This window comes from Oncorhynchus tshawytscha, linkage group LG15 (genome assembly GCF_018296145.1).
Source record: "Oncorhynchus tshawytscha isolate Ot180627B linkage group LG15, Otsh_v2.0, whole genome shotgun sequence".
In the NCBI taxonomy this organism is placed as follows: domain Eukaryota; kingdom Metazoa; phylum Chordata; class Actinopteri; order Salmoniformes; family Salmonidae; genus Oncorhynchus; species Oncorhynchus tshawytscha.
The window spans coordinates 23829348-23857217 of record NC_056443.1 but is presented as its reverse complement, the minus strand read 5'-3'; the positions used below and the strand labels follow the sequence as shown (position 1 = coordinate 23857217).

The 27870-nt window shown below is 42.8% G+C and overlaps 1 protein-coding gene across 40 annotated transcripts in view; it reads right to left on the bottom strand.

Moving 5' to 3' along the window:
* Positions 1-27870, bottom strand: part of LOC112214694 (receptor-type tyrosine-protein phosphatase delta) — a 905847-nt gene that overhangs the window by 106511 nt on the left and 771466 nt on the right. For 21 of the 40 annotated variants that reach the window (XM_024373614.2, XM_042298347.1, XM_024373619.2 and 18 more), the window contains exons 11-12: positions 8473-8618; positions 6062-6203 (exon numbers count right to left, since the gene is read on the bottom strand). In XM_024373614.2, the coding sequence (XP_024229382.1) occupies positions 6062-6203; positions 8473-8618 (288 nt within the window). Of the gene's footprint in view, positions 1-6061; positions 6204-8469; positions 8619-27870 lie in introns of all 40 variants that reach the window. The other 19 variants (XM_042298333.1, XM_042298345.1, XM_042298336.1 and 16 more) reach the window with 1 other exon arrangement.

The following is a 27870-nucleotide window of genomic DNA, read 5'->3' as shown; positions in this document are numbered from 1 at the left end:
TTATCTGTTCCATTTTTGGTGATGAACGAGACTGAGGAGATTTAGATTTGAGGGGAGAGCCAATACAAGACTCGCCTTTTCGGCCAACAGATTTATATTATAATGTGCAGCTTCACCACAGTTTTACAATCATTCCGAGGCTTGGGGTTGATTGAAAAATGTGCATAATGCAAGAGCTATCTATCTGGACATATTTAGAGTTGAAATTTTTACATTTACATTTTGGTAATTTAGCAGATGATCGAGAGCAATTTACAGTAGTGAATACATGTTTTTTTTGTTTTTTTTAACTTGTCCCACTGGGAAATGAAAACACAACCCTGGCATTCCAAACACCATGCTCTACCAACTGAGCAACACGGGATCACATGGGACCACCACAGTTTAGAAGAAAATCCTAAATCTAAAATGGAGAAATGTAAATAATCTGTGTCTGTTCAATTAGACCTGATGACTACTTTTTGCTCTCATGCAAATAACCAACTGCCATGCTCCACTTGTTGCTCAACTGCTCAGGAACCAGAAAAAAAATCAAAATTATACTGCTTTATGCCACTCTTAAAACGCTATCTCAGGCACTTTATAATTATTCCTTATTTCTCCCCTCAAAAGGAGTTCACCTGGGTTGAAGTCAGCAGGATTTTGAAAGCCCCTATTTATTGATACTTCTGCAGCCCAATTGAGTGTTCTGAGTGTTCTGTATTGTAGCATGGGGTATCTACAGAACTTGCCGGTGAACCAAACAGTATTGTGTTCTCTCTCCTGGCCCACTATGCTACCTTGTTCACCTTCTGCATTGCCTTTCGCAAACATAGTGATCTCAGTCAGGCACAGCAATTGTACAATAGCCACCTGCTTCGCCCCCACTGCGTGCCTTGCTCTGGCAGTCCAAGACAGCTGAGGCAGCAATTTGCTTCACGAGCAATTTGAACGCTCAGTTAATGTTTTGTTTTTCAGTCAGGCTGTGCTTGTTTTAAGTACAACCTGGGACGTAGGCTTCAGAGTAGAAAGTACAGAGTTGAGAAACAATGTCATGTGAAGAATTAGTATTAATTAGTATTAATTAGTATTAATTAGAATTAGTATTAGTATTAGTATTGAAATACAAATCCTTGCAAAATAGTATGGTGAAGAGGACAAACGTGATGTATCTGTGTGGGTAGGGGAGTGCTTAAGACTATTATTGGTCTAGACGTATTCTGTTCCTTGTTGGATTCAAAGAGCAAACATAGCCTGGGCACTGCAACTCGAGGGAATGATAAAAGAAAGAATACGATATAATTTGTCTGGGTTCTACTCTGAACTTCAGACTGGGAACATTGGTTTAAGTTTATCACTGTGGTGAATTTATGCCAGTACGGCCTACAAACACATAGCAATACACAAATTACTTTTTTATAGACATTCTTATTGGTTTTACGTGGGTGGAACTTCATAATATTCACGTTTTCCTCTCTTTACAGATGCAGCACTTCATTCCCTAATACACATTTTCTCATTCCATATTACACTATTCAAACTGTACTCTAGTCGAGTGTTTGAAAACCGCAAGATGTAGAAAGTTAAGCATGTAAACTAAGTTGTTGTCTATAGGTGTAACGATTCTCGTTGGAGGAAGGAGAGGAGGAACAAAATGCAGCGTGGTAAGTGTTCGTCATATTTTAATTGAAAAAACTGGGGGAAACAGGCTACCTAAGTATGATTCTCAATCAGAGACAACGAACGACACCTGCCTCTGATTGAGAACCATACTAGGTCAAACACATGGAAATATAACATAGAAAAAAGAACATAGACTACCCACCCCAACTTACGCTCTGACCAACCGAAAACAAAGACATAAAAAAGGAACTAAGGTCAGAACGTGACAATAGGCTCCTTCTGAAAATATTATCCTTCCCCTTCAACGTGGCCACTTTTACAGAGTGAGAGCACCCTGCGACACATCTAACAAATGGAAATAATGCAATTTGTTTTGGCCTTTTATCCGTCAGAGTAGAGCGACTTCCTATTTTACACTCTGTCAGGTTGAGCACATCTGCACGCTTGTGAGAGTGGCGAAAGAAATTACGATTCACAGTATAATGGGAATAAATGGATAGATTACCTTTCTTAATCATGAATGAATCTGCCGTGAAGAAAATTGACATAGCCATAGCACATGATAATAGCATACGATTGTGCTGCTGAAGTAACATGAGGTCTGTGCTTGTGTTTGGTGCCTACATTGAAAGGCAATTATTTCAATTTACCTGCCTACTATTGAAAATCTTTGGCTAAATGCTCCGGTTGACATGTAATATACTGTAGATATAGATTAGTAGTTAGAATGACAAATGGATAGTTCTCTCTCTATCTAAAGTGTGTGGACACTTGGCTGACATATTGGCTGATGCAATAATTTTCTCATTTGGGAATCAATGTCTTATCATGCTCTGTGTATCCTGGGGGAATATGAAAAATATCCTACAATACAAGAACACCCTTTTGTAAAATCAGACAAAAAACATAAAATGTTAAAATCTAACACAATACATGGATATCATCAACACTTACGACTCCATTTGTTGTGCTTCTCTGACTTCTCTTATCACCCTTCCTCTTCGACCATTTTCCAATTTCAACCTCAAATCATATAACCTTCATTCAAACACCCGTATCACATATGACATGACTTAAGTCATCTCTGTGTTGATCAAAATGGAGGGGGGGGAAGAAAGAAACAGGAAAAAATGCAATATGCAAATGAGGTCCCTCATTCATTGGAAAAGTAGATTCTGGGTACAAACATCATTACACTCGCAGGTTTGCCTTTCACGCAAATGACTTTCTCTAAGACAGAGAAGTTCATTACTAATGGCGTTTTCTATCAAGTCCGCAGCCCACCCAAATGCTAATATCTCTGCCACTGGATTCTTCACCTCGCAGGCCTGACTCTTCATTGCTGTGGCAATTACAACAATGTTACTTTTCCCTCTTTATGGAATTATCCATTATCTCCCCCTGGAGCTAGCTACCAGAAACAGATGCTAACCAATCTCCTAGCACAGGCCACTGGAGCTCAAATGAACTAAATGAACAATCCCTTTATATGTATCACTATATTAGTAGGGTCTTCATCTGTGATTTGTTCATGTCTCTATTCCGTCTGTCGCATCTCGGCAAGAGGAATACAAGGTTAGAGAATCTCCAAAGCTCCTAGCTACGCCGACAGATTGAACTACTTTTTGGTGTATCAAGCCACAAATAAAGTACAAGGCAGAGGAATTTTCTACATGGCTCTTTAACAAAATGGCCGCAAATACAGATATATTCTCCAAGTGAGATACAGAACCATGTCGGAGATACGTAGACTATTTTTGGAACAGAGCAGAGATAGAATAGTATGTCTACGCCTTTTTGTGTTATGTATTATGCATTGTTCTGTAACATTGTAAAAGTACACTACCCTTACATTGCCCTATAACTGTACCCTACAACCCCACTCTCTAACGTAAAAAGCTTGACCTTGCAACGGGCACTTGCATTCTATCTCAGTAGACTACATGAATAAGACATGAGGCCTCCAAAAGAAGTTGCATTCTGAAACACAACTTCGACAATGTTTGACTTTGGTTGGTTTCGCTGGCCAGAAACACATTCTAGAGAAAAGCAGGTGTTAAGACAAGATTTGCTTTGTTGTTGAATGTGCTCATTCAGGTAGAGTTTGGCAAATCTGTTGAGGGTTTATGTGGATGTGAAAGTGTGTGTGTATATCTGGACGTCTGGTGCATGCCTGAGTGAGTGAGAGAGAGATCTGGCTCTCATCTGGCTTGACCAGAAAGCATTACTTTATTGCCACACAGAAGGGTTTTCTGCTGCGGGCTATGTGGCTTCGCTCATCGTCAAAGCGGTGATAGGACACCAGGAGAGATAGGGAACTAGGGACTGGTAACATAACTAGAGTGCCTACAGAAAGTTTTCATACCCCTTTACTTGTTCCACATTTTGTTGTGTTGTAGCCTGTTGGTTGTTGATCATTGCTAGAAGAAAGCACAGTGATGCCGAAACGTTGGTGGTTCACCCAATAAATTACGGTGTTTATACATAGTGTGCAACTCTCTTAGTGTTTATAGATCATTGCAAGGCAGCCATAGATTCTTAAGTCGATTTAAGTCAAAACTGTAACTAGGCCACTTTGTAAAAAACTCCAGTGTGTTTTAGGTTATTGTTCTGCTAAAATCATACCCATAACATGATGCAGCCACCACCATGCTTGAAAATATGAAGAGTGGTACGCAGTTGGATTTAATTACCTTGCCACATTTTTTGCAGTTTGACTTTAGTTCCTTACGGCAAACAGGATGCATGTTTTAGAATATTTTTAATCTGTACAGGCTTCCTTCTTTTCACTCTGTTATTTAGGTTAGTATTGTGGAGTAACTACAATGTTGTTGAGCCATCCTCAGTTTTCTCCTATCACAGCTATTAAACTGTTTTAAAACCACCATTGGCCTCAAGGTGAAATCCCTGAGTGTTTTCCTTCCTCTCCGGCAACTGAGTTAGGAAGGACGCCTGTATTTTTGTAGTGACTCATACACCATCCATAATTCCACTTCGTCATTATGGGGCATTGTGTGTAGGCCAGTAACACAAATTCACAATTTAATCAATTTTCAATTCAGGCTGTAACACAACAAAATGTGGAAGAATCAACGGGTGTGAATACTTTCTGAAGGCACTTTACATGCTAATGCCTTAGCCGAGCTGAGAGGCATAGGGTCTGTGAAGCAGATACAATGACACTCATTTCCCTCGCCTGTCTCTGTGTAAGTGTGTGTGTGTGTGTGTGTGTGTGTGTATATATACAGTATGTGCCTGCATGTTAGTGTGTTTCCACACAAATTCATAAAACACACACACACACACACACACACACACACACACACACACACACACACACACACCGAGCCATAGTGTAAACATGGGGGGAGGCTGCATGGGAATCTGCCACCTTTCCCTTTCAGTGGGCCCTCGGGGACCGTGCCAGGGGCCTTGTGTTCGCCTCGGCGGTGGAGATAAGGAAGAGATGACAAGGCGCTTCAGAGAGTCGTCAAGCCAGCTCATTCCTTTAGGTGGGGAGCTCCCCACTCAATAGGAACTCATTTTCCATGCTGTGTAATTGTGGGGGATAATGGAACACACCTCATTCAGAGCGCCAAGGCATTTTATAGGCATTTTCTCCATTCAGAACATAACAAGTCTGCTTTAGGGAGATAGGTCTAAAACCACATTGTCTTTTTGAGTCCCGGGACAGTGGGCTTTAGCATTTCAATAGGATGTTGTGTGGAATCAAGATAAGCATTTGCTTTTTATAAGTACAGTATGTGCTAGTGATTATGATTGTGGTGCAAGCAAATAACTTCTGATATGCGACAAATGTTTGTATTCAAAGTAAACTATTGTGAATGTGCACTTCCTATGACAGTGCATATATCTCAACTGCAAGTATTACAAAGTTACAACCAAATATAGGAAACTCATTTAGTTATACAGTTAAATTATAAGAGGGGCTAAAACATGGTAATTCATGACCTATATGATGGAATGAGCCACTTACATTTGAGACATTTCATTGTTTTAAACCTGATTCAAAGAGTCATTTCTTTCTCTCCAGTTAAGTGAATATTAAAGCAGAAGCAGATAAGCCAAATTAAATGTGATTCGAATATCGCTCAACTTTCCATTAGAACACCAAGAGACAGAAATAGAAACTACTTTGCATAACTCAACCAGCATCTTAATTATCATGTCAGAAAATGTTTGAAAATGTGTTAATTGATTTAGAAAATCCAACTTATTTGGCTAAGTTACTAATTGAGTCAGACTAATTAAGTCAGTACATTCAACATGAGTGGAACCAAAACCTGATATTCAACTATATGTGTTGAAAGGGAAAAGAAAGAGGACAGCAGAGACATAGAAACAAAGAAAGTCTAGCTTACCTGGTTGGTTAGTTGAAGAAACTGAGAGTTAAATGAACAAGAGTTAGCATTTCGGTTGCAGAGAAAGCAGCACCTACCACGTAAAACAGTGAGTCTCGTAGTTGCACTCAGCTCTCCAACAGTGTTGGAGGCGACGCACTCGTATATGGCTTCGTCTCGGGGCGTACGCAAGGGCTGAATTCTCAACACCGAGCCAGAGCCGTCATCGAACTCAATCACCTGCAGGTGCGAGAAACAAGATATGTTAAAGGAGTTTTTTTGTTCACAATCGGTGACGGAAGCTTGCGCAGAGCAATTCCAACCACTCCTGCAGCAGAGAATAATCACATTTGGCCTACAACACTTGACGGTGCCAAACACACTGTGCTTCCCGTCAGAAAACTATGAAAGCTGCTATGGATAGTATAGCCTCATATTATATGCTAATATCAGCTCTTAATAAAAGCACCTTATTTGAGTGAGTGTTTGGGAGTATATGGGCTCTTTCTGAATTGTCTAAAAAGTGCATCCACCATCCACTCACCTTCTCTCATTTATTGCTCTGACCTGAGACAACTGACCAGGTGAAAGTCAGCCTGAGGCATGTCTTTTCAATTATGTGCAGGTGAAGGGGAGGAGACGAGGAGAGGATGGAGTTTTAGGCAATTGATATAGAACCCACGCATTGTGAGTGTAAGAGGAAAATCCCATGTCTGTAGCGTGTAGATAATAATTACATCATTGTCAATATTGATCAATGTTTTGTATGGCTAGTTATGCCCTTGGACTGTTGTCTATGATTGTGTTTATGATTGGCTACCCACTGGTATAGTTATTACCAGAGAAGTTGTGTTCAGAGAGCTTATTATTATATAGTAATGTATTGGAAGATTAAACATAATATCAATTCAAAGATGGCTCACAGCTCTCTGACATCAACTTTCAACCCGAAATATGAGTTTATCTTGTGTACAAATTATTGGGAAGATAACCAAAGTGGACAACTAACTTTAAGAATGGGAAAGTATCTATTGGCCAGTCAGGAATTTAATTACTTTAACTTTTATGTCTGTTTTTATATTTTATGTTAATTTTGGTTCGCCCCACTCTTAAAGTTGACACACTATTTCTAAAAAAACAAATGTATCACATTGAAATATATCAAATGGGACAGAACATTAACAAACAATTAAATGTGGTTCGATAAACAGTAACGAACAATTGTTATCACCATGACGTGATAGTAGTACAAAAAGACATGACCGATTGTTTTGGACGGACGACACATAAAATGTTCACAAACAGGTGTTTTGTAGCTTTTACAGCTATCGTTGCATGCTGTATACTCACTGTTTTTAGAAAGCCCTGTATCATAACTCATTTTTAAGCATTTTTAGGTAGGTTTACATACAACAATGGACTGGTAAGAACCTCTGCTTCATACACACACGCATACAGGCACATAAGCACACACCCAGACACACATGTACAGAGGCCGGCCTCGATACTCATTGGTACAGTTCAGAGCATATCATTTCACGTGTTGGTTTAACAAAACACCTTGACGGTTCAGTGGCCGAGCGACAATGGTACATTTGGGCAATCATTGCAAGAGCATGTGATGATGGTAAGTAAAAGTGCTCCCTTCCCCATTTCAAACTCAAAGAGAAAGAAAATGGGATTGAGAAAGTCTCAGTGTTTCTGTAAAGGGAAATGGGCTTTGTTAGGGATGAGGAGGCGGCGGCACGTGAGTGGGGGAATGAGGGTGGTTGCACGCAAGCAAGCAATCTTCGCAGCGGCGAAGGGAGTGTTAGCAAGCTAGCGTGTTAGCATTCAGCACGTGGAGCGGCGCAAATGCGATGCACTCTGATAAGATTCGATTTCTGCCCGGCGTGTGAGATGCCAAAGATGCGAGAAGGTTCTCCAAACCCAGATAAAACCACTATTGCTGAGTAGTAGTGTGGCAAGAAGCCACACTATGATACACTCCGAAAGGGAATGACACAGAAATTAATAGAAATCTTATCGGTGTTCGGAGATGATGTGTTATTTGTCATGGCGATTAAAGAGAAGAACAAATCAAAGCTTGCAGCCAAGCCAAGCAGGGAGGGGGACATGCATTTAGATAAAGATGCCACGAAGCAAAAGAGCTTTGAACCACAGAGCTACATCGCTCTCGTTTTGCATAAGGCAGCCAAACACAGCAATAATATAGGTATCTTGGGCACACCATTTCTTCCCCCCTTTCTTTCTTTCTTTCTTTCTTCCTTTCTTTCTTTAATTACAAATCTGTTACCAGATCTCTGTGTACTTGCTCATTATAACTCAAGCATGTCAGACGGCCTGGGCCAGCGTGATTATTAGAGCCTGCTAATGCGTGGTGGCAAAGGAGGTTTGGGCGAGAGGGGGGGGATGGATTATGTGTTAGGGGTTTGGGGAAGGACCAAAAGCACTGTTGAGCATTCCCGTTTTTGTCGAGCATTTTACATCAGAACAATAGACCTAATACCTCAAATCTCTGGTTGCTGACTTTCTTCCCCTTCTTGTTCCAAACGATCTTGGGGCGTGGGTCTCCCGTCGCTTGGCAAATGAAGGACGCCACGCCTCCTTGCACGCCTGTTTGGTCATTGGGGGTTCTTAAAAACTTTGGTGGTGCTGGAAAGAAGAGAGGGGGGGAGGGAGAGAGAGGACATAAATAGTTAGTGCGGGGGCTAAGTGTTGCAGAGAGCAAGCAATTTCTCTCCCTTATCAACATGCTCACACCAGAAGGTCACAAAGTTTCCGATTTCAGCAGTTGCACGGTATCGCTAAGAGGATTGTCTTTGGAGGTCAAGCCAGACTCTGTTTGGAGCCTGCATTGCTTCTCAATGTGGAAATATAAGATCAGATACTTGTATAAGGATGCAATCAAGAGAAGTAGGAATACAGATATAATCCTTGTAGTAAATAAATTATAGTGTTGTAAATTAAGTCATCAATTTGGAGTGCATATATACAGTATAGGGACTACATATATAAAGTGGAGGAATAAAAGATTAGGGGCGAAGGTTTAGTGATGTATTTACATTTAAACAGTGTGTCTGCCTATGGATTGAAAACACACTGTGGGATGCATTCAGTCATTTCATGAGCATACTTCAATGAAAATTCCTGTTGTAAATACCAGCTGAAAATGAACATCTCGCTACTTCACATCCACACCCAGTGAGTGTGCAAGTCAAACAGCAGCTGTTTATCACATTCTGCTATGGTAGAAATGCTAATTCCATCATCTTCCTGCTGACTACAATACTCCTATCTCGTTGCAGGTTGACCCGTTTCGAAGGTGAAGGTTGACATTGAGTAAACCACAGGCTGTGCTCATTGTACCTGGCGTGTACAGTCAAGGCCAAACCTTGCCATGCAAATGTTTACATTGACTGAGAGAAAAACGCCGGGTGACATTTGAAACACTACGACAGCAAAAAATACTTTTATTTGTCAACGGCCACAATGTACAGGAGGCAGGGATAAAAAACAGGACGAGGATAAGGTTCAAGATACATGTTCCCGCAATAAATACACACAACTCCTTCAAGTCTAAGATGTGTTAATTAATAAAGGCCTGCGCAGGTGGCAAGCTCCTAGCTGGACTGATTCAAAGCAAACCACAATAACAAAAGTTGTCAATTACCACCAAGCCTGATGTTCACTCTTAATCCACACCTTTTGTTTACGAAGCATGTGACGAATGCAATTTGATTTCATTTAGCAACCATTAGCAAGAGAAACAGTCGCTAAAGGGGAAGAAGGCTAAGCTAGCAGCCGGGTGTATCGAAGCCGACTCTACAGAATGGCACAGTAACCTTTTCCCTCTCTTGTTGTGTATGAACATGAGCCACTGGTATCCTGAACATTACATTACAGTGAGCCAGTCATATTTTACAGAAATAGCTCATTCAGCGCTCCGAGCCACATCTATCGAGACAAGCTGTTTTATATCACACAGTGCATTATGTGTATGCTGCTTTACGGGACATACATCTCCTAGCCCCAAGCCCCTGGCCCCTCCATTTTGTCTCTAATGAGCGAAGCCACCATGCTCTATCCTTGTGTGTGAGGTTCTGCACTGTGTTAGTGAATAGGAGGGAGTGCCGGAGTGCCAGAGATGTGTCTGGTAGAATGTGGGGCCCGCCTGTCACATTGTAGTGGGTACTTTGGCGTTTAAATATTTATCTAAGGTACCTCCAGAGTCAGGCCCATCCACACATGAATTATGCAGAACATGGATCCCTTACAAGTATGAAAAATGAAGCACTAAGCAGTGTGCAGCACTAATACACTGGAAATAAGTTTGGAGCTACATGGAACCACATATGGTCTTTATATCCATTTCCAGCAATGCTCTCACACTCCACATTATCACACTCTACCACTCCTTTTAGAAAGTTAGACAAAGGAATCAGTTTACGGCAGTTGCAAGTGTTATGTTAATTAACAAAATGGGCAAGTAAGTCGCTTTGTGCCATGTGATACTGTGAGACAAGGAAATGTGATATTTGTTTCCGCCACCTGTCTTTGTTGTTAAGTTGTTAACTATTTATTTCTCTTTTGAACTTTTTACCCCCAGCTACTGTCTTAAAGTGATAGTTCACTCCCAAATCAAGGTTTGTCAGATGTTTTCAGAACTCAAAATATTCACATTTTAAAATGAGTCCATGAGTCCCATGTTATCTACTGTGTCGATGCCGATCTCCTGGCCACTGGTCCCCCATTTTGTCTCTAATGAGCGAGGCCACCATTTCCCAAAACATTACAGAGAAACAGAAGTCAGGCGATGATTGATGTTCGACATGGCTCTTGGCAGCTAGCATGCTAACAATAACAGTGACATTGGGCTGAGCTCACCTCGCTAAATAGAAGAGCTATAACCGGCTTTCCACCTCAGAATCTTCCAGAACAGGGGTGGCCAAACCTCCTTCCCAAAGAGCTTATGGGCATGCAGGATTTTGTTCCAGCCCTGCTCCAACACACCTGATTGAGCTAATCAAGGTAATCATGGGAATCAAGTAGTAGCAACAGGTGTGCTAGATCACAGACAGACTATCCAGGAAAAGGGGTTGGAGGAGGATTTTATAACCTCCCCTTATAGAGTCACCTAACTTTTGGATAACTATCCCACATAACAGCCACGACCTCACGTGTTTAACAGTGTGTGGAGAACATCTCGCTACTTCACATTGATAATCCCTGGAAAACCACCCACTTGGCATCAGGCTTGTGTCCCGCACAAATGAGACATGCACTTGATAAGGGCCCTGGCAAGGCTCTGATTGTCCATGTGAGGGTTCTCTAAGCCCTAATTGGTGCTCGCAATTCAGCACAACTAGTCAAGTGTAAAGGCAATGAGGTTCAGAAATGTAAAGGGGAGGAGAGAGTGAGAGTAGTAGACAGGAACAGTGTTTTCTTTGTCCGACTGTGGCATGTGTCGACAGCCATGAGAGATTTACAGTTGATTTTGAATTGAATTTCACACTATATGACATTAACCCTTCTTTTTAATGTTGCTCAGAATCAGCACCTCGTACCCACGTCATCTGGGGCCATTGTTTGATTAAGCATCTAATTCCACAAAATGAATTGCTTGATTCATTGTTGATCTCTTCAAAGAATTGCAATCCTCTCTTTTACAAATAATTAATTTATTGTACACATACAGTATGGCTCCATGGACACACAACACATGCGAGGGATTACACACTGAGGTAATCTGCTCTCAGAAGTGGTTATGATACTGTAAAAGGATTGAAATTAACCCTTTCTTTCCGAGTATAACCATTTTGGGACCCAAAAAGAGTTTTACCTGGAACCAAATAGGGTTCTCCTATGGGGACAGCCGAAGAACCCCTTTGTAACCCTTTTATCTAAAAGGCTTTGCAGTGGGAGACATCACTGCTCAGCCTGAGAGGCGAGATGCAGTATGAGTTGTGACTCCATCTGTCCCTGTGTTCAACAACTGAATGCCTTTTATCAATCACTTCAGTGGGCCATTAGGGGCCACATTGCGGCAATAATACTAGGAGCGGCTGAGTCACCTCATCTGTGTGTGTCTGTGTATGATCGTCAGGCAGTACTGAAACTGAACAAATTAACCTGAAGGGTTAATAAAGAAATGACGTAAGATGTGTTGCCTGTAATGAAAAGGGCACATCAACAAGCTGGCAGCTGGGCCTCCATTGACATATGTGACTGGGAAATCAGCGCACACACACTCTCTCACACACACACACACACACACACACACACACACACACACACACACACACACACACACACACACACACACACACACACACACACACACACACACACACACACACACACACACATCAGACGGGATCCGATAGGTGTGCTGCTGGGTCCACAGCACACAGTTTGTAAGCAACAGAAAAAGTGCAATTATATCTGTATTTGCACGTTATCTTATCGGGGAGTGGTTGCATCGTGGCATCTGACTGAGCAGGGCTTGATGGGTAATTGATATGCTGTTGGGCTGTTTGCTCGGGGGGCCATCTATTACGGCTCTACGCCTCTCCCTGCGTGGGCTGTGATGGACTATGATGACACGTACGGGGACTCGGGATGGCGGTGAGAGGGAGGGGAAAAGTCATCTCACCATGGGGAATGATTGAGGTGTGACACTGAGGAAATGGTGTTTTCAGAGACAAGGGTAATAGATATCATAATCAAACCCCCAGATGTTGTCCCTCACCACAGATCTAGGATCAGATTACACTAACCTTCACCATTGGGGATTAGGGGGGGAGCAGAAAATATCTGACTCGGTGTCAGACCCAGTGCCTCCTAACTACTCCTTTTAAACATACAATGATCTGTTGTTTTGCTCAGCGAATGAAAGGGGAGAGCTCAGGAGCGATGCAGACGATGATGCCTCTGTTACTAGCTATTGTCTAAATGTAGATTTAAAAGCAGAGGGGGCGCCACAGAAACCTGAGGGAGACTGCGCTGCATCTTCTCCAGTCAGGCAGGTCCTCTGTTTTATATAAATAGATACAGATATCTACAAGCAGTGCCTCTCTGGTGTATTCGCCATGTTCTGGCCAACACAAAAGAAAGAGCTTTGTACCACCATTTATATATTTATTTTCTCTCCCTGTCTGACTTAACAGTGACAAAGGTAAAATTACAGCATCTACATTGGAGTCTCCATTTATCAAATATATATTTAGCAAAGTCAAGACAAGGGTGTGACATCAAATATCGTCCTGTCAAAAAATCTGTTAGTTATGGAGAGCTTATAGCCAATGGTTATGACAAGAGGGAAAATAAATAGCATTTGAGTAAAACAAACAAACATTTTGTGCTTCTCTATGGTCAGAATATTTTAGGAGAGGATGACGGCAAAAAAACAACAACACTTACAATTACCCATCATGCCCGGTCATCACTTTGGATTGGCACCTCAGTAGCTTCTTCGCTGTGCATGCCTTGAATCTACCTAATTTAATACAGAGGCTAGCTCTGCTAATCCGCTGTTAAGCTGTCGCCTGCAAACAAATGAAAAATGTAAAGCCCGGTGCAAGCTAAAAGGTTAGTGATGTTATGCCTGCGCTAACGCTGTTCTACTCTCCAGCGGGTCATTATATAACCTTGTCCATATTCACTACGTTTAATGAAAAAGAAGTCACGCTTCAAAGCATCCCACTCAATTTAACCTGGGTAGACACAGTATTAATAATTTGGTGACTGAAAAGCCATTGTCGCTCTTAAGAGCACCGTGTCCGGGGACATGTGTGGCAGAGAGACTTTCACGACTGGCAGTGGGTTTTTATTGCCGGATCTTAACAGGGGGAGGGTGGGTTAAGTACTTTTTAACAGAGCAGTTGGGCTATAGCAGGATCTTCCCAGCCTCCTCTGTAGCCTGCACTCTTTACTGCTCAGACTGCTAAATGTGATGTTTTTTTACGTGATTACCTTAATGTCTAATGGGAGGCAGACAAATGGGAAATCTTGGATAGTAAAGGTTTTATTCTAATCTAAAAAGGTTTCCACCTGACCTCATGAGGAAAATGTGGCCACAATCATTCTAGCCACTCCCCCCAGCTAGCTCACTTTAAGTAATAGTCTGATCCGCCAATGAGGTCATGGTAGGCTCAAAAGTTGAGATCAGTTGGGATCCATCTCTGAGCATTATGGGAGATTAAAATATAAAATATGTCCGCTGTTGCTGTAGAGACAGCTGCTGTACAGAGCTTGTTACTGTGGCTAGCTATGAAAAGCACACATTGCTTTCTCAATTCTTATTGGCACAACAGAAAGCCCAGTGTGTGAGAGAGCTCGGAGAGGAGTTGGTAAGAAGGCCCCATTGTTTTGCCAAATTATTTGATTAGTGCTCTGTGATTTGAGACTGCCTTTTAACTACCTTTTCTAGAGAAGTTACGGAGGCATGATGCAACAGGGAAAATGCACATTGAGAGCTCTTGTCACAAAATATGGCCACTGTTTGGCAAAACTACAGTAATCATTCAGTGGTCACACTGGTTTTAAACTGATTTGATTTGGAAAAAATTATATCATACCTTTGTGACAATATGCATTTTCAAAGCTTTGTGGAAAATAAGGAATGATGAAGCAAACAAAATTCTCCTCAGGAAATGCTTCTGTTTTCAGAATAAGCCTGAATAAGTCACGCTAAAACTCTACATTCATGACAACATAGCCAGAGACATCAAGAGACATCTCCTCTCCCGAGACATCTCCTCAAAATTATCTGAGAGTGGAGCTTCGACTCGCAATGGCAAAAACATTTCAAGCTTCGCCACGGGTAGTGTTCTAACAGCCAAGCCATTTAAGAGTATGAATCGAGAGGTCGAGAAGCGCCTGTTGATACCTCTTTAGTGTTATAACAGCCAGGCCATTTAAGAGTATGAATCGAGAGGTTGAAAAGCGCCTGTTCATACCTCTTTAGTGTTATAACAGCCAGACGATTTAAGAGTATGAATCGAGAGGTCGAGAAGCGCCTGTTCATACCTCTTTCCCACAGTAGACATCCGGTACAGGACCGCTCAATTTCAACAATTATACTGAGTGACATTTTCAATTTAATTTGCATAAAAGGGCACATTTCCGATTCTTTCACATGGTGGGAGTGAAGGGCTGAGGGAAAGGGAAGGACTATAATTAATCCTATCACTTTGGATGGCAGTCTGACAAATACCCGCTCCCGTTTGGATGTACAGGGGAAGAAAGGGAGCATTTAAAGACGCCATTAACCTCATTTGATGTCTTAAAGCCACGCTGTATCAGTTCGGAAATATTGATGAATGATCGTACCCTCGCCAAGTCGAACAAAATGCAAACTGTTGCCATCAAGGATTGGCCAAGGAGAAAGAGGAGTGGAAGTGGTGTAATGGCGGCAAGAGGGTGGTGGTGTTTGATCGTGGCAGGAATCACTTTTTCTATTCTGCTAAGGAACTGGTGAAAGCATCAGTATTCATACAACAGATAATGACTCTTGGATATCGGATCATCGAAATATGGATAAGAGACAGGAGTTAAACCTGACCACATGAACAAACGGGTAAAAACTCTGGGCCCTAGTTAGAGGCATTTCTCTGGTCACGTTATATGGACAGGAATAACTCCAATATACAGGCTAGAGGGGATACTTTAGTTGTGCTATGAAAATGAGTGAGCATTTGAATGAGTGCTAGCCTCTCTCTGGTCTAATTAGCGTTTTGGACCAATATCTATGATGAAAATGATGATCCTACTTTATAAATCCCTTTCCTACAAGAGAAAAGAGGGGTCGGCTAACACACACCGCCACACACTCACATGCACACGCACACACACACACACACACACACACTCACATGCACACACTCCTCTGCAAAATAAACATAACACAACTCACATGGCATTCCTAACTGTCAAGCATTTTTGAGCCGCACGAACCAGCTTTACATCTGCACACTTGTGATAAAAACGGCCTTTTCGTTGCTGGTGGAGAAACACCATGTGTACTCACAAAGGGCCAGGCGAGAGGGAGGAAGCAAGGCTTAATTAGAAATGTTTACTGATTTGCATTGCATTCTCATCGGTAATCTCGCCTTAAATGGAACTGGAATTCTTATTGCAATTAGTGATTACTTGAAAAGGGATATGTCCCCGAATTATTGTTAATTACTGGATAAGGAAAAGTACACAAATTCACTGTGGATGTTTAATACTGTACTGTTCGGGGCGTTGCAACGCTCTTCTGTCAATATCTCCGTGCTTGTCACATAATAAAGTTCATAATACGAGCCGCGCTACTGCTACTGCATATGTGATCTGAGCACAAAAACACAACACGTGAAATGTATTCATTAACAAATACAAGGAGACAACATAATAACATTATTATAAACACAATAACTGTCTTATATTTTAGGAGATGATAGGTGAAAGTCCAAAGCAATAAGAGATAACCGACCAGCACTCATCCCTCCTCCCCTTCAACCCCATTCAAATGATATGGGACTATCCTCAGTGTTAGTTTGACTGCATTACTCATGCTCTGTGGCACTGCTCTGTGGGGTCTGAGCTCTGGGGCTCTGGGGACAGGGGCACTCTGTACAAAAAAGAGAACTGCTTTAGAAAGAATAGAGAATGGTCTCTGGTCTCCCATACGGCAGTACACTGCACGACAGAACTCTGTTCTACGTGCCTCCCCTCCCCTTCTCCACACACAGAACTACACAGAAACACTCACACATTTTTACACTATCCCAAGTAGCGGGTGGAGAGAAGGTGCGAGGATATTCCAGCATGTGGGAGAGAGAGGGAGGCTGAGCACTGCCGAATGGGAGGGAAGAGAAGAGTGGATGGCATGACAAGTTCATGTTTTCTTCGCCTTCTCCACCTTCCAGAAGGAAGAGTGGAAAAGATTGTCCCTGGAAGTGTCCATTAAGCAAATGTGACTATCTATTCAATGATACTTTACCACTTAGTAATCTTAATGGAAAACAGCAGTGTGGCTTAAGGCTAAAATGGTCATTGTAGAATAAAAATGTTTTCTTATAACCTGAAGGAATAAGTCCTTTTTATCCAATAAGCCACATACTGTAGATGGGAGGGAATTAATACAAGTTTCCTATACTTCAGTCTTTGAAGGATAAATACAAGGCTCCAAATTGTACTATGTATCCCAATGCCCAGGTACTGTACTGAATCGATAACAGTTATTGTGCTCCACCGCCTGTTCCTCAGAGTTTCAGAGGTTGTTTGAAATACACGACCAAGTGTCTTGATGTGGAGAGACTGCAGAACAAACCATCCTCCTGCCAGACGTGTCTACCCGTTAAGAGATACACACACACCACCAATCGCTGCCTTCCGCCACCGTGTCCCACGAGACACATTAGTAAGGTGTGTGGGGGAATCCAGTTTGTCACTTAATAAAAATGGCCCAGGAAAACAGATGGTTTTGTTCAAATGGCCCCCCGGTGCTCAAAGCGAACCGGATCGCTACAGCGGTGGCCAACGGCACACATGAAAAGAAACCTGCCTTTGTAGTGGAAACCAAACAGAAGGAGGTGAATGAATATTGAAATGTGCCCGTGTCGGCATGAGGCCAAGTGTCATGAAAAGCGATTGAGGTGGAAACATTAGCCCTCCTGTTGGAATTCGGAACATCTGGGCTCGGCTTGTTGAATGGGGAAGCAGCAGAGTATCACGCAGAAGACATCGCTTCCCTCAGACTTTCAGTTTTCATACCAATTCATTTATTATTCATTCATTGGTGTATGAATAGCGAAATTGCAGGCTGGTTGGTTGACAAATAAGGGGTCTGAAAGTTTGGTTGCCAAGAAGTATGACATTTGCCTTTATTTGTTTTGTCTTTCTTACAATGGGTGGAAATAAGAGTGTGCAGAGAGAAGTTATTCTAATTGTGCTGCAGCCTTGCTCTGCTTGGTAGACAGCACAGTGTATTTGTGAAAGTTAATTATCTGATAGGATAGGCAGTGGCAGCCCACTAACGCAAAAAAATGTATTAGTTCATTCTGTTATCCGCTGTGCAATGGAACAATTCATTAAATGGACCACAACCACAAACTGGACCACGGTTATCACGCGAGGGCAGTGAGGACTTGAAAATAGATGATGAAACGATAACATATACTTCAGTATTCCAGTGTAATGGTAATGTAAGGATGAACTGTCTAGTTCAAATCAAATCAAATCAAATTTTATTTGTCACATACACATGGTTAGCAGATGTTAATGCGAGTGTAGCTAAATGCTTGTGCTTCTAGTTCCGACAATGCAGTAATAACCAACAAGTAATCTAGCTAACAATTCCAAAACTACTTCCTTATAGACACAAGTGTAAGGGGATAAAGCATATGTACATAAAGATATATGAGTGAGTGATGGTACAGAGCGGCATAGGCAAGATACAGTAGATGGTATTGAGTGCAGTATATACATATGAGATGAGTATGTAAACAAAGTGGCATAGTTAAAGTGGCTAGTGATACATGTATTACATAAAGATGCAGTAGATGATATAGAGTACAGTATATACATATACATATGAGATGAATAATGTAGGGTATGTAAACATTATATTAGGTAGCATTGTTTAAAGTGGCTAGTGATATATTTTACATCATTTCCCATCAATTCCCATTATTAAAGTGGCTGGAGTTGAGTCAGTGTGTTGGCAGCAGCCACTCAATGTTAGTGGTGGCTGTTTAACAGTCTGATGGCCTTGAGATAGAAGCTGTTTTTCAGTCTCTCGGTCCCAGCTTTGATGCACCTGTACTGACCTCGCCTTCTGGATGATAGCGGGGTGAACAGGCAGTGGCTCGGGTGGTTGTTGTCCTTGATGATCTTTATGGCCTTCCTGTGACATCGGGTGGTGTAGGTGTCCTGGAGGGCAGGTAGTTTGCCCCGGTGATGCGTTGTGCAGACCTCACTACCCTCTGGAGAGCCTTACGGTTGTGGGCGGAGCAGTTGCCGTACCAGGCGGTGATACAGCCCGACAGGATGCTCTCGATTGTGCATCTGTAGAAGTTTGTGAGTGCTTTTGGTGACAAGCCAAATTTCTTCAGTCTCCTGAGGTTGAAGAGGCGCTGCTGCGCCTTCTTCACGATGCTGTCTGTGTGGGTGGACCAATTCAGTTTGTCTGTGATGTGTACGCCGAGGAACTTAAAACTTACTACCCTCTCCACTACTGTTCCATCAATTGTTTCCTGAAGTCCACAATCATCTCCCTAGTTTTGTTGACGTTGAGTGTGAGGTTATTTTCCTGACACCACACTCCGAGGGCCCTCACCTCCTCCCTGTAGGCCGTCTCGTCGTTGTTGGTAATCAAGCCTACCACTGTTGTGTCGTCCGCAAACTTGATGATTGAGTTGGAGACGTGCGTGGCCACGCAGTCGTGGGTGAACAGGGAGTACAGGAGAGGGCTCAGAACACACCCTTGTGGGGCCCCAGTGTTGAGGATCAGCGGGGTAGAAATGTTGTTGCCTACCCTCACTACCTGGGGGAGGCCCGTCAGGAAGTCCAGTACCCAGTTGCAGAGGGCGGGGTCGAGACCCAGGGTCTCGAGCTTGATGACGAGCTTGGAGGGCACTATGGTGTTAAATGCCGAGCTGTAGTCGATGAACAGCATTCTCACATAGGTATTCCTCTTGTCCAGATGGGTTAGGTGAGTGTGCAGTGTGGTTGAGATTGCATCGTCTGTGGACCTATTTGGGCGGTAAGCAAATTGGAGTGGGTCTAGGGTGTCAGGTAGGGTGGAGGTGATATGGTCCTTGACTAGTCTCTGAAAGCACTTCATGATGACGGAAGTGAGTGCTACGGGTCGGTAGTCGTTTAGCTCAGTTACCTTAGCTTTCTTGGGAACAGGAACAATGGTGGCCCTCTTGAAGCATGTGGGACCAACAGACTGGGATAGGGATTGATTGAATATGTCCGTAAACACACCGGCCAGCTGGTCTGCGCATGCTCTGAGGGCGCGGCTGGGGATGCCGTCTGGGCCTGCAGCCTTGCGAGGGTTGACACGTTTAAATGTTTTCCTCACGTCGGCTGCAGTGAAGGAGAGTCCGCATGTTTTAGTTGCGGGCCGTGTCAGTGGCACTGTATTGTCCTCAAAGCGGGCAAAAAAGTTATTTAGTCTGTCTGGAAGCAAGACAAAAAAGTGTTTCAAATGCATGTGGTGGTAGCCTAGAGGTTAAGCGTGTTGAGCTGGTAACCAAAAGCTAGCATGTTCAAATCCCTGAGCTGACTAGGTGAAAAATCTGTCAATGTGCCCATGAGTAAGGCACTTAACCCTATTTGCTCTGGATAAGAGCATCTGCTAAATGACTAACCATATGGAAACCTTTTGATTATATCACCAGTTGGCCATAAAATATAGATATAATGAACCACTGGAGGCTGAAGAAATTCAGCTTGGCCCCTAAGACCCTCACAACCTTTTACAGATGCACAATTGAATGCATCCTGTTGGGCTCTATCACAGCCTGGTATGGCAACTGCATCACGCAGCGCAGGGTTCTCCAGAGTGTGGTGCGATCTGCCAAACGCATCACCAGGGGCACACTGCCTGCCCTCCAGGACACCTACAGCACTCGATGTCACGGGAAAGCCAAAAGGAACATCACGGACATCAACCACCCGAACCACGGCCTGTTCACCCCACTACCATCCAGAAGGCGAGGTCAGTACACATATATCAAAGACTGAAAAACAGCTTCTATCTCAAGGCCATCAGACTGTTAAATAGCCATCTCAAGCTGGCTATCCCTGGTTAATCAACCCTGCACCTTAGAGGCTGCTGCCCTCTATACATAGACATGGAATCACTGGTCACTTTAATAATGGAATACTAGTCACTTTAATAACGTTTACATACTGCTTTACTCATTTCATATGTATATACTGTATTCTATTCTACTGTATTTTAGTCAATGCCACTCCGATATTGCTCGTCCTAATATTTATATATTTCTTAATGACATACTTTTACATGTAGATCTTTGTGTACAGTGCCTTGTAAAACTATTCATCCCCCTTGGCGTTTTTCCTATTTTGTTGCATTACAACCTGTAATTTAAATAGATTTTTATTTGGATTTCATGTAAAGGACATACACAAAATAGTCCAAGTTGGTGAAGTGAAATGAAAAAAAAAAAACTTGTTTAAAGAAATTCAAAAAACTAAAAAATAAACGGAAAAGTGGTGTGTGCATATGTATTCACCCCCTTTGCTATGAAGCCCCTAAATAAGATATTTTGCAACCAATTACCTTCCGAAGTCACATCATTAGTTAAATAAAGTCCCCCTGTGTGCAGTCTAAGTGTCACATGATCTGTCACACGATCTCACTATAAATACACATGTTCTGAAAGTCCCCAGAGTCTGCAACACTACTAAGCAAGGCGCAACACCAAGCAAGCGGCACCATGAACACCAAGGAGCTCTCCAAACAGGTCAGGGACAAATTTGTGGAGATGTACAGATCAGGGTTGGATTATAAAAAAAATATCCGAAACTTTGAACATCCCACGGAGCACCATTAAATCCATTATTAAAAAATTGAAATATGGCACCACAATAAACCTGCCAAAGAGGGCCGCCCACCAAAACTCACGGACCAAGCAAGGAGGGAATTAATCAGAGAGACAACAAAGAGACCAAAGATAACCCTGAAGTGGCTGCAAAGCTCTACAGCGGAGATTGGAGTATCTGTCCATAGGACCACTTTAAGCCGTACACTCCACAGAGCTGGGCATTACAGAAGAAAAGCCATTGCTTAAAGTGCTCGCCAAAAGGCATGTGGGAGACGCCCCACACATATGGAAGAAGGTACTCTGGTCAGATGAGACTACAATTGAGCTTTTTGGCCATCAAGATAAACGCCTTGTCTGGCGCAAACCCAACACCTCTCATCCCCCGAGAACACCATCCCCACAGTGAAGAACACCATCCCCACATACTCTCTGGCGAGTGTAGAGAGTATAGAGATATTGTTATCCATGTCGGCACCAACGATGTTAGGATGAAACAGTCAGAGATCACCAAGCGCAACATAGCTTCTGCGTGTAAATCAGCTAGAAAGATGTGTCGGCATCGAGTAATTGTCTCTGGCCCCCTCCCAGTTAGGGGGAGTGATGAGCTCTACAGCAGAGTCTCACAACTCAATCGCTGGTTGAAAACTGTTTTCTGCCCCTCCCAAAAGTTAGAATTTGTAGATAATTGGCCCTCTTTCTGGGACTCACCCACAAACAGGACCAAGCCTGACCTGCTGAGGAGTGATGGACTCCATCCTAGCTGGAGGGGTGCTCTCATCTTATCTACCAACATAGACAGGGCTCTAACTCCTCTAGCTCCACAATGAAATAGGGTGCAGGCCAGGCAGCAGGCTGTTAGCCAGCCTGCCAGCATAGTGGAGTCTGCCACTAGCACAGTCAGTGTAGTCAGCTCAGCTATCACCATTGAGACCGTGTCTGTGCCTCGACCTAGGTTGGGCAAAACTAAACACGGCGGTGTTCGCCTTAGCAATCTCACTAGGATGAAGACCACCTCCATTCCTGTCATTATTGAAAGAGATCATGTACCTCACATCTCAAAATAGGGCTACTTAATGTTAGATCCCTTACTTCAAAGGCAATTATAGTCAATGAACTAATCACTGACCATAATCTTGATGTGATTGGCCTGACTGAAACATGGCTTAAGCCTGATGAATTTACTGTGTTAAATGAGGCCTCACCTCCTGGCTACACTAGTGAACATATCCCCGTGCATCCCGCAAAGGCGGAGGTGTTGCTAACATTTACGATAGCAAATTTAAATTTACAAAAAAAAATGACGTTTTCGTCTTTTGAGCTTCTAGTCATGAAATCTATGCAGCCTACTCAATCACTTTTTATAGCTACTGTTTACAGGCCTCGTGGGCCATATACAGTGTTCCTCACTGAGTTCCCTGAATTCCTATCGGACCTTGTAGTCATAGCAGATAATATTCTAATCTTTGGTGACTTTAATATTCACATGGAAAAGTCCACAGACCCACTCCAAAAGGCTTTCGGAGCCATCATCGACTCAGTGGGTTTTGTCCAACATGTCTCTGGACCCACTCACTGTCACAGTCATACGCTGGACCTAGTTTTGTCCCATGGAATAAATGTTGTGGATCTTAATGTTTTTCCTCATAATCCTGGACTATCGGACCACTATTTTATTATGTTTGCAATTGCAACAAATAATCTGCTCAGACCCCAACCAAGGAACATCAAAAGTCGTGCTATAAATTCACAGACAACACAAAGATTCCTTGATGCCCTTCCAGACTCCCTCTGTCTACCCAAGGACCCCAGAAGACAAAAATCAGTTAACCACCTAACTGAGGAACTCAATTTAACCTTGCGCAATACCCTAGATGCAGTTGCACCCCTAAAAACTAAAAACATTTATCATAAGAAACTAGCTCCCTGGTACACAGAAAATACCCGAGCTCTGAAGCAAGCTTCCAGAAAATTGGAACGGAAATGGCGCCACACCAAACTGGAAGTCTTCCGACTAGCTTGGAAAGACAGTACCGTGCAGTACCGTAGAGCCCTTACTGCTGCTCGATCATCCTATTTTTCTAACTTAATTGAGGAAAATAAGAACAATCCGAAATTCCTTTTTGATACTGTCGCAAAGCTAACTAAAAAGCAGCATTCCCCAAGAGAGGATGACTTTCACTTTAGCAGTGATAAATTCATGAACTTCTTTGAGGAAAAGATTATGATTATTAGAAAGCAAATTTCGGACTCCTCTTTAAATCTGCGTATTCCTTCAAAGCTCAGTTGTCCTGAGTCTGCACAACTCTCCCAGGACCTAGGATCAAGAGAGACGCTCAAGTGTTTTAGTACTATATCTCTTGACACAATGATGAAAATAATCATGGCCTCTAAACCTTCAAGCTGCATACTGGACCCTATTCCAACTAAACTACTGAAAGAGCTGCTTCCTGTGCTTGGCCCTCCTATGTTGAACATAATAAACGGCTCTCTATCCACCGGATGTGTACCAAACTCACTAAAAGTGGCAGTAATAAAGCCTCTCTTGAAAAAGCCAAACCTTGACCCAGAAAATATAAAAAACTATAGGCCTATATCGAATCTTCCATTCCTCTCAAAATTTTTAGAAAAGGCTGTTGCCCAGCAACTTACTGCCTTCCTGAAGACAAACAATGTATATGAAATGCTTCAGTCTGGTTTTAGACCCCATCATAGCACTGAGACGGCACTTGTGAAGGTGGTAAATGACATTTTAATGGCATCGGACTGAGGCTCTGCATCTGTCCTCGTGCTCCTAGACCGTAGTGCTGCTTTTGATACCATCGATCACCACATTCTTTTGGAGAGATTGGAAACCCAAATTGGTCTACACGGACAAGTTCTGGCCTGGTTTAGATCTTATCTGTCGGAAAGATATCAGTTTGTCTCTGTGAATGGTTTGTCCTCTGACAAATCAACTGTAAATTTCGGTGTTCCTCAAGGTTCCGTTTTAGGATCACTATTGTTTTCACTATATATTTGACCTCTTGGGGATGTCATTCGAAAATATAATGTTAACTTTCACTGCTATGCGGATGACACACAGCTGTACATTTCAATGAAACATGGTGAAGCCCCAAAATTGCCCTTGCTAGAAGCATGTGTTTCAGACATAAGGAAGTGGATGGCTGCAAACTTTCTACTTTTAAACTCGGACAAAACAGAGATGCTTGTTCTAGGTCCCAAGAAACAAAGAGATCTTCTGTTGAATCTGACAATTAATCTTAATGGTTGTACAGTCGTCTCAAATAAAACTGTGAAGGACCTCGGCGTTACTCTGGACCCTGATCTCTCTTTTGAAGAACATATCAAGACCATTTCAAGGACAGCTTTTTTCCATCTACGTAACATTGCAAAAATCAGAAACTTTCTGTCCAAAAATGATGCAGAAAAATTAATCCATGCTTTTGTCACTTCTAGGTTAGACTACTGCAATGCTCTACTTTCCGGCTACCCGGATAAAGCACTAAATAAACTTCAGTTGGTGCTAAATACGGCTGCTAGAATCCTGACTAGAACCAAAAAATTTGATCATATTAGCCTCTCTACACTGGCTTCCTGTCAAAGCAAGGGCTGATTTCAAGGTTTTACTGCTAACCTACAAATCTCTCTGATTTGGTCATTACATGGGTCACAAGACGCAGGCCTCCTAATTGTCCCTAGAATTTCTAAGCAAACAGCTGGAGGCAGGGCTTTCTCCTATAGAGCTCAATTTTTATGGAACGGTCTGCCTACCCATGTCAGAGACGCAAACTCGGTCTCAACCTTTAAGTCCTTACTGAAGACTTATCTCTTCAGTGGGTCATATGATTGAGTGTAGTCTGGCCCAGGAGTGGGAAGGTGAACGGAAAGGCTCTGGAGCAACGAACCGCCCTTGCTGTCTCTGCCTGGCCGGTTCCCCTCTTCCCACTGGGATTCTCTGCCTCTAACCCTATTACAGGGGCTGAGTCACTGGCTTACTGGGGCTCTCTCATGCCGTCCCTGGAAGGGGTGCGTCACCTGAGTGGGTTGATTCACTGATGTGGTCATCCTGTCTGGGTTGGCGCCCCCCCCTTGGGTTGTGCCATGGCGGAGATCTTTGTGGGCTATACTCAGCCTTGTCTCGGGATGGTAAGTTGGTGGTTGAAGATATCCTTCTAGTGGTGTGGGTGCTGTGCTTTGGCAAAGTGGGTGGGGTTATATCCTTCCTGTTTGTCCCTGTCTGGGGGTGTCCTCGGATGGGGCCACAGTGTCTCCTGACCCCTCCTGTCTCAGCCTCAAGTATTTATGCTGCAGTAGTTAATGTGTCGGGGGGCTAGGGTCAGTTTGTTATATCTGGAGTACCTCTCCCGTCTTATTCGGTGTCCTGTGTGAATCTAAGTGTGCATTCTCTAATTCTCTCTCTCTCTCTCTCTCTCTCTCTCTCTCTCTCTCTCTCTCTCGGAGGACCTGAGCCCTAGGACCATGCCCCAGGACTACCTGACATGATGACTCCTTGCTGTCCCCAGTCCACCTGACCGTGCTGCTGCTCCAGTTTCAACTGTTCTGCCTTATTATTATACGACCATGCTGGTCATTTATGAACATTTGAACATCTTGGCCATGTTCTGTTATAATCTCCACCCGGCACAGCCAGAAGAGGACTGGCCACCCCACATAGCCTGGTTCCTCTCTAGGTTTCTTCCTAGGTTTTGGCCTTTCTAGGGAGTTTTTCCTGCTTCTACACCTACATTGCTTGCTGTTTGGGGTTTTAGGCTGGGTTTCTGTACAGCACTTTGAGATATCAGCTGATGTACGAAGGGCTATATAAATAAATTCGATTTGATTTGATTTGATTTGAAGCATGGTGGTGGCAGCGTCATGCGGTGGGGTTGTTTTTCATCGTCAGGAACTGGGAAACTGGTCAGAATTGAAAGAATGATGAATGGCGCTAAATACAGTTTTTTTGTCTTAGTTCTTGCTTGTTTCACGATAAAAAAAATATTTTGCATCTTCAAAGTGGTAGGCATGTTGTGTAAATCAAATGATACAAACCCCCAGAAAAAAAAAGAATTTAATTCCAAGTTTTAAGGCAACAAAATAGGAAAAATGCCAAGGGGGTGAAGCCACTGTATTGTTGTGAATTGTTAGATACTACTGCACTGTTGGAGCTAGGAACACAAGCATTTCACTACAACCGCAATATCATCTGCTAAATATGTGTATGTGACCAATCAAATTTGATTTGATTTGACATACTGCCAAATTCTCTAAAACGACGTTGTAGGCGGCTTATGGTAGAGAAATTAAAATTGAATTCTCTGGCAAAAGATCTGGTGGACATTCCTCAGTCTGCATGCCAATTGCACACTCCCTCAAAACTTGAGACATCTGTGCCATTGTGTTGTGTGACAAAACTGCACATTTTAGCGTGGACTTTTATTGTCCCCAGCACAAGGGGCACCTGTGTAATGATCATTTCATTTAATCAGCTTCTTGATATACCACACCTGTGAGGTGGATGGACTATCTTGGCAATTGAGAAATGCTCACTTACAGGGTTGTAAACAAATGATACATTCCAAAATTACACAGAGCAGAGAAAAATCATATGTCGGTAGGTCTCCAACGCTCTGATTGTAATCCATATAGCCAAAAGCTCATTTATATTACAATATCTTTGCCTGAAATCAAACAAATAGCAGAAGGATGGTCAACAACAAAACAAGACTCCAATAAAGCTGGTTATACTACACATACTATTGCTAGAAAAGCATGAACTTTCATGTAATTGTCTTTTCCTCCGACCGCCGAGCGGAAAAGTCTGCCTCATATTTGCTTCCATAGAAGCACAGATGGATTATGTCGAGAATCCTTCCAGGGCATTCGACAGTGTACATAAACAGACAAAAATGTTATGGCCAACTGGTGCCAAGCCATTTCCGATGGACGCCAGTTGTCAAGCCGTAACAAATGTCACATTCCATACACACTGTGTTTTCTCAGGCTCTTGCAGAAGACTAGCACATACTGTACCATGCGGTGTACTAGCCATCTCTAACCACTTCTCTAGAGAGTACACAAGGAAGAAGACTATATTAGTATTAGAAATTCTGCAAAGGGGAATACAGAACTGGATGGGGGGAGGGATGGGGGAGGGTGGGTGGTGGTTGATGATGCATGATCTCCGTTGTTGAGGGTGGGGTGATAATGCATAATTCTATAATTCTGTGGGAGGCTGTCATAGAACCCACTGTTTTCCTTGGTCAACCAAGTGTATCATACATTATCATGAATCCCTGCAAGGCATGTCTGTCAGTTTATCTATCTTATTTCGTAAGTGGGAT